General features: G+C 47.4%; 1 protein-coding gene across 2 annotated transcripts in view; it reads right to left on the reverse strand.

Annotated features, from left to right (window-relative positions):
• The window catches only part of Trim42 (tripartite motif-containing 42), a 21896-nt gene extending 15004 nt beyond the window's left edge, over window positions 1–6892 (reverse strand). Inside the window, exons 1-3 of one of the 2 annotated variants that reach the window (XR_015626573.1) lie at window positions 6383–6892; window positions 2469–3166; window positions 1–570 (exon numbers count right to left, since the gene is read on the reverse strand). The exon at window positions 1–570 is cut by the window's left edge and continues 251 nt beyond it. Coding sequence is in view for 1 of the 2 variants with exons in the window: in NM_001013955.1 (NP_001013977.1) it covers window positions 1–570; window positions 2469–3166; window positions 6383–6723 (1609 nt within the window). In the remaining variant the exon portion in view is untranslated. 2 annotated transcript variants of the gene reach the window in all.
• Between the last annotated feature and the right edge of the window lie 1173 nt (window positions 6893–8065).

The following is an 8065-nucleotide window of genomic DNA, read 5'->3' on the forward strand; positions in this document are numbered from 1 at the left end:
AGCTCCGCTGGTATATCTGCTGGTTGCCGAAGCTGTGGGTGCTGAATGTGACCTTCCTGGCGATCATCATTTCCGAGTGGACAGGATACTGGGAAGGGAGTGAGTCCCCTGAAGAGCAAGTCTTTTTGGGTCCTGTGGGAAAAAGCTCGTGGATGGCACTGGAGAGTTCTGCAAAGTCCAAGGGAATACAGTGTAGGGAGTGAAGCCGCAGCTGAGGGTCAGGCCTGAAGGTATTCTGGATGCCCTCCTCAATCTGGTCCACCAGGATCTTGGCAGACTGCAGGAACGCCACCTGGCCTGTTTCCTTCAGGGCTTCCTTGGAATAGGCAATCAGACCATCCATTTCGTTCACTTTCATGGTTGTGATGTATACATATTTCTCAATTTCTTTCTGCCTGGACACTTCTAGGTTCTCGATCTGTTCCATGATGATCTTCTCTTTCTCTTGAAGGATGGCTCGCAGTTTGAGGAATCCATTCCGGACCTCCTTCCGCTTTGCTTCCTTGTCAGCTTTGAAGCTACTCTTCAGAATGTTGAATTCCATCAGGTCATTGTCAATCTCATATCGGACTGAAACACAACCACGTTGGTACCGTGAATACTTTCATCTCCACAGATATCAAAGCCATATCAAAGTGGAGCAAGTCTCTGTGGACTCAGAGGAAATGAATGGAGAGAGAGAGAGAGAGAGAGAGAGAGAGAGAGAGAGAGAGAGAGAGAGAGAAGGGAGACACCTGGAGCTGAGCTCACACAGGCTAGAACAGGCTTTTGAAATAAATTCCCCTCTATTCTTCTTCCATGTGCCCCTGGCATATGTAACTTTTCCCTGAACTATGTCTCTCTTGTAGCAGAGAAACAAATAAATTTCTGATGTCTACTAAATGGTGCTTTACCAATTAAGCTTGATCTAGTGTTCTTTCAGTCACTGATGATAGACCACTCCTTATAGACATGGACTATAAGTAGTAATAATTCCACTCCACCCCCAGCCCAGTATTTTTATAAGAAAGTCTTGTTTGCCATTGCTTGACACTTGTGTTGGAGAGTCAGGGTGTGGGACTTACTGGCTGCCTTTTGCTGACCACCTTATTTAAGCACAGTTGTCTTGTGCCCGGATGGGATAAGCACACATCTTATCTGTGCTATATGGTTATTGAGACTGGCATGGTATGTTCCTAAGGTATCCTGGCTAGGATCATCTGAAAGGAAAGAATCTTTAGAGAGAAAATGACTCCATAAGATTGGCTTGTAGGCAAGTGTGAAGGCATCTTTTTGATTGGTGATTGATGTGGGAAGTCCCTAGCTCTCTCCACCAGCTTGGGCAGGTGGTCCTGGGGGCTATAAAATAGCAGGCTGAGCTAGCCATGAATGGGCAAGCCATGAGCAGCATTTTCCCCATGACTTCTGTCAGTTTATGCTTCCAGGTTTCTGTCCTACATTCTGGTCATTATTTCCTTCAATGATAGACTATGATGCTGAAGTGCAAAATAAAATGAACCCTTTCCTCCCCAAGTGGTTTTTGGTCATGGTATTTTTATCACAGCAATAGAAAACTAAAGACAAAGGCTTATATGAAGTGGTCCTGTATAGGCGGAGCCATTCCCTAAATGGATTTCTAGGTCTACCTCCGGACAGCGACATGTCTGACCTGGTTAAGACACATTTCGATATTATGAACCTTTTACTGAACTTTACGAATATTATTGTTCTTCACTCCAATATAAAAAGTTGTGTTTGTTTTTATATAAGTTATATTATACAACCAATATGGACAACCATGACAGAAGGATAAAAGCAGCTGGCCAGAATAATGCTGGCTATTCTGGAGTTTTCCTGTTACTGTTTCCTGTCCATTAGAAGCTCTTTAAATTTGTTGCCTACAACTTTGACAGAAAGTTTGTGGAAGATAACTTCAACTGAGATAATTCTCAGCATTAGATTAATTATTTCCCCTGAAACAGGGAGGTGGAGTTAAAATTAACTGTCATGTTCAGAAAAAAGAACCACTACCAACAACAAAAACAACAAACACCCTACCTAAAAACAGAACTTCAGGATGTGACTAGAGAAAACTTATTTTTCCCCTTTGGAAAACGGGGCTAAAGTTCAGTAAAATTGTAAACACATTGTACGATTTTTATGTGCTCATTATATATACTCCAAGTTTTTTTTCCAGAGGTGAGCGAATGTTTTATAAGAAAACCCATTTATTCTTCACAACAATCCATTGAGGAAGCTACCACTATCCTTCCCATTTTATAGATGAAAATACTGAGTCACAGAGACACTGACTGGCCAGTGACAGCTGTCAGGGATATCCATGACAGTAGCTGGCCATCTCGGCTCTCCCAGTGTCTATATTTCTCCACCAGGTTGAACAAGCCCCCCTAACAGGTTGCCCACACCATCATCTGGTCTTTTTCACAGCTGGGAGTTACTATGAGGGGGAGCAAGAAACAGACCAGGACCTGCTTTGAACTTGGCGATGGCGCTGAAGAGGGCTGCAGACCTCTCGGAGCAGGCGTCTATGAGGCTGACCGTGTCATGGCCATTGTGGAAAGCGATCTTGCAGAAGGCGCAGAGTAGCTGGTTGTCGCTGCGACAGTACTCGTTGATGCGGCTGGATGGATGGTGGATGCAAATCTTCTCATCCTGATCCTCGGCGCTGGTGTCCACGAAGACGTGATCCTGCATGGCCACATCCGAGTGGAAGGCCTTGAGACAGTCATTGCACAGGTTGAGGCGACAGGTAACACAACGCTTGTAGGCAATGCGCCGGGTGCGGCACACTTGGCAGAGGATGGGTCCCGAGGACCGGTCGAAGCGCCACTTGAGGTAGCCATGCTGCTGCATGTAGCGTTTGGTGAGGCGCCCGCGCAGGTAGTTTTCTGGCAGGTGCATCTGGTGGCTGTAGGGCATGCAGTGCGAGCGGTTACACATGGGGCAGATGAGGATGAAGAAATTCTCAGTGACCTCAGCGTGTTTTTGCAGTTGCCTCAGGCACTTCTCGCACAGGCTGTGGTTGCAGGGCAGCATGAAGGAGTGCAGGCGCAGCCGGTTGCACATGGGGCAGGTGAGGTGGTTCACCAGGTGGCTGCTGGCAGGCATGGTCTTGGGCTCATCAAGCTGAGTGTCGCTGCTCCCCACGCGGAGGGCGGTCTTTGAGCTGAAATAAAAAGCAAGCCCAGGCTTCAGGAACACACACAGAAGTTCTGGAAGGACCTGTCCAGAGAGGTGGCTCATAGAAAAGGTAATAAATGGTTCCTGCATGTTACCTGTCTTGGCTTGCCTCTACTCTCTTAGTAAATGAACTCTGGTAAGGCATTGGTACCTGCTGCTGGTATCCATGCCATAGAATTTTAAAAGATCATGAAGACTGAATTTAATGCCTGCACTGACTGAGGAGCTCTCTTTGGATCCAGCCAGAGCCCTGTAGTGCCTTCCTACTAATTTTAATTTTGAGAGGGAGAAAGACAGTAGAGAGGAATGGCATGGTTAGCTGGGCTTGGATGTTCCCATGCATACCAGCAATACCACAGAACGTCAGATAAGACCCCAGTAGCTATGATGTATCAGGGCAGAAGTAATACTGCCTCAGGATGCTGGACCAGAATATCGTCCAAGCCACATAAATGGCCTCCCATGACCCTTCTCTGGGGGAATGAGAGTGATTGTGTCTGTTCTTTTTCTTTCTGGTAGCAGATTCAGGCTCGGCGTGTTCTAGGTGCTTTCTAGACAGGAGTCAGAGAACCGACGGATTGACTCCATTCTCACGGACACAAGCCCCAGTTTGTCAGGTACCTCACACTGGCATGGAGTGGGGCATGTTCCCACTTGTTGCACATAAGTCAATAAATCCAATCTTACTCAATCACAGACACCCTTCTGGTGCCTGTGCCTGGAAGCCTGTGACATCACCATTCATGTTGTATGTGGGATGGGCCAGAGGAAGGTAGTACATGGGTTAAGACAGAAAGAGACAATTTCTGAGCTGAACCTAGAACCCATGGCTTGACTTCCAGATCAATAGCAATACGAAGGGTCTGTCTCGGGGAAACTTATATATGATGGGGCACGGCACATTTAGAGTTAGTTGTCCATTTAGAGGGAGTCTTAATCTCTTTTGTGTTCTGTTTCTCCAGCTGTAAATCAAAGGTTGCAGCACTTCCTTCATGGGGGCTTACGAAGTGTAAATGAAACAATCTAAATGAAGCAATCCATCATCAGTGTATGTATGGTGTCTGTAATCACTCTCTTGTGCTATTCACCAGCTAATGTCCACAAGAGAGGAGGAGACCACAAGAGAAGAGAACAGTAGTCAAGCCTGTGAAAGCCCACGCATTCTTATACTGTTGTGAGTTAAGGGTCTTTATTTGGCTGAGGTCGGCTTCAGGGATTCAATTGAAAGAACCACAGACGATGAGACTATATGCTTGTGTAATTCAAGTGCATGTTATGGGAGGCTGCAGTCAGAGTAAAGGCAGTTTAGGAAATAAGTGACTCAGCGGTGGGGATGGAGATGCAAGCCAATGCACAGTCTGAGGCTCTTCCTATGGTCTCTCTGATCATAGTAAGGTCTTGACGTTGGGCTGTGTTCTCTTCTGACCTTGCCTTCCTGCTTTCTCTTTCTTTTTGTTTCCTTCTCGGCCAAGGAATCCCTGCCTTAGAGTATTTATAGTCAAAGGTGCTTCCTAAGAGTATTGCCCTAGGGTAGCCCTGAGATAACAGTTTCCCTATATATCCGTAGGCATCCAGAGAGTTGGCTTATCCCTCAGGACTTGGATGCTGAGATCCAGACTTACAGCCTCACTGTTTTCGGCTGTATTTCTTTTCTGTGTCCCAGCCTCTTGCTTGGTCCCTGCAGTCTCACCTGGAGTCACAAGTCAGTAATACATACAGTAGCTGGATGGGCTTCTCTGATTGAAAAAAAAAAGGTAAGACTTGGGATCACTCTGGAGGGAGTGTAAGAGATCAGAAAGAGGGGATGAAGGAGAAACGAGATACTGTGTGAAGATTGGGCATGGCTGAGAGAACTCTGCGAATGGCCCGAGGAACTGGCTTAGTTGTGAGAAAGGGGCTGAGGAAAGGAATGAAGCCAGGAAGTCTAGGTTAGACCAGAGTGAGGGAAGGCTAAGTTAGACCAGAGTGAGGAAGAAGCGAGGCTCCTGAGCAGGATTGGGAGGGAAGGGGTTCGAAGACCAGGAGAGGGGTTTGGAGGTAGGCACCAGCACGTTAGAGTAGCTGACTCCCTGGCACTGAAGTTCAAGAAGGGCATCTGCCTGCCCTCAGATTTTCATGTAAAAGCAGCCACCAAGTCTCGCAGCTTTGCCTTCCTGCCCTGGTGCCTCTGCTCCCTTGCACAGCCCATTCCCCGCTCAAGTCTTGCCCCATTCTTGAATCTGCCTTCCAAGCCTCCAGGTCCCAGTTCTCCCAGTTAGAATCACCTGATAGGGGTAGAGTTCTTACAGTTCTGAAGCCCACGTTGTACCCCAAGATCAGTGAAAAATAGAATGTTGAGATATGGAGAGCAAATGTGAGCGTTTATTTTTTTATTTTTATTTTTTATTTATTTATTTATTTTTTGTGAGCGTTTATTTTTAAAGATCCCCAGGGGATTTCAATACATTTCTGAATTTGGGAGCCGCTGACACCTCAGACTCTAAAGCACTGTCTGTGATCTTCCCTCTCATCTGAATCTCCCTCACCCCTGATGTCCCTGGAATGTGGCATAAAAAGAGCAGCATGTGGGGTAGCCACTCTCCCGAGTGACTGCGAACCTCACAGTCATGACTTTGGAGGGGAAAGAAAGGGTAGCTGTCAGCTCAGGGCACTTCTGTAGGTTACTACGGTCAGTCAAAAGCGGCTCCTAGAGTTCCGATACATCAGGTAAATGCTGCAGTTCCCAGGAAGGGGATGAAGAACAGTTTGTATTTTTGGATCATCAAACAGGTTACAGAGCACATATCATGATCTCCATTTTGTAATGACTATTTTTTTAAAAAAAATTTAATACCATTGGCCTAGCTCTGGATTCAAGCCATGCTGCATGGTCCTGGGCAACTTAATATCTCCCAGCTAAGTATTTTCCTGGTTCCAGTAGGCACAAGGTGAAGAGAGGAATGGATGCATGAACAGTGGTTTGCGAAGTTTGCAAGGTGAGAGCCTTTGGGGTCAAAGGGTTCATGCAGGGCACATTCACATAACTAATGGAGCTTGGCTGTTTAACTGCTCCAAAATTATCAATGATTTTTTTTTTCCACGTAGAGTGCTCTCTAAGAAGCCCTGGCCTGCTCTGGAGTACCCACAGCTGGTACACACTTCCCAGTTATTTTGGGGCCAACGTAGTCACACAATGGATGGCCAGCACTGACTCAGTACTTACGAGGTGCGGATGCTTCGAAGGCGACCCTTTCTAAATGTGACGGTGACATTGCGGCAGCAGCGGCTCTCATAGTAGTAGCACTTCAGATTGGTGCTGGCTGTGCAGCAGCACTTACAGTTGGGGTCATTGGCCCAGGAGCAGCAGCACCAATGGCAATTGGGGTTCTCCGCGCAGGTGCAGTGGCAGAATTGGCAGTTCCGTTCATCCTTGTAGGGGCAGGGGAAGCAGGTGCAGTTCCGCTCCGAGGTGAAGATGAACTTGCAGCATAGACAGGAGAACAGCCGGGGGCAGCATCTCTGCCAGGTGCAGCATGGAGAACAGACACACATAGCTGTGTCCATGGCTCTTAGATCCCTGGTACAAGGCCTCTGGAGTCTTGACAGCGTCCACTACCGGATTCCTGAGATCACTTCTCTCCCTTCGGGACTCTTGCCCACTCTGGTGAGGCTGGCAGTTTGGGAGTTGTGGCAGGAAGCTGGCCAGGTTATGAGGCCTTCACAGGTGATGTTCCTCCTTCTGAGCCGGATTACCTATTTCAGCCTGTGGACACTGCTTATGTCATAATCCCTGTCTCCCACCATGTCTTAACATGCTCAGTAGTAGGTAAGAGGAGGGCACCCAGGGGTGGCGGCTGGTATGTGAATGCATACTGTGTGTTTCTCATGAGACTAATGCCACAGGAGTGGTGGCACCATGGAGCTCTTGGAGGCGTTGGCTGCCATTTGTCCTATTTCAAGGGTTCACATGGATCTTAGATGCCATCCTTCCTCTGTTGGTACCTTTCTCGCTATTTGGGTAAGTTGACTTCAGGGATTTTTTTTTTTTTGTCTGTGGTGACTGAAAGACAGGGGTATGACTAATGAGAAATACAGATCAACACAATACTGCTCTTCTATTAGCAGAACTCCGACCAGTAAAGCACATTGTTACAAATAATGGCACCGTCACAGTTAAAGAGACATCACTATTCAGAAAAGGGACTAAAGGGACAGAGACCCAGGTTCACTCATGCCCTTTCAGAGGTCATGTGCATGAGGCTTTGTGCTTAAGTCACCCACAGGTTTTGGACCCAGGCTTCGTTTCCTTCTCTGTACCCTTGCCCCACCCCACCCCACCCTGCCCCACCTTTACCCCTGCCCTACTCCTACCCCACCCCTATCCTACCCCACCCTACCCCATCCCATCCCATCCCACCCCACCCACCCCTACCCCGCCCACCCCCACCATATTCATTTATCAAGAGGCATAGAATCATGCCTCTGCCAGTGTGCACTCAGGAGCCCTAGCTATCAGGGGGAGTCTTGATTTCCTCTTCATGCAACTTGCAAAGATTAAAGGAGCAGAGGTTTCACGGCCGTGCCATCCTAGCCCAGAAACACTGTCTCATTATGCTTCCAAAAAACAGCAGAAGTGAGAGCTGAATTTGGCTTCAGGAGTTTAGTGAATAATTTATTACCTCTTCCCATGATTATCACCCTTGTAGTAGGAAAGAACATTCACCGAAGTGCTAACTGGGCCAGCCTCGCATGGAGTTTAGATCTCTACAGTTGAAAATTCTGGATCCTAGGGTGTGCACTTTATTTTTGGTAGACATTACTAAATTACCACTGCAAAGCATACTCCAGATCACACCAGTGCCAGGAAGAGGTGTATGATACCTCCTCTTGAGATGCCCAAACTCAG

The sequence above is a fragment of the Rattus norvegicus genome, chromosome 8 (genome assembly GCF_021556685.1).
Source record: "Rattus norvegicus strain SHRSP/BbbUtx chromosome 8, alternate assembly SHRSP_T2T, whole genome shotgun sequence".
Taxonomy (NCBI): domain Eukaryota; kingdom Metazoa; phylum Chordata; class Mammalia; order Rodentia; family Muridae; genus Rattus; species Rattus norvegicus.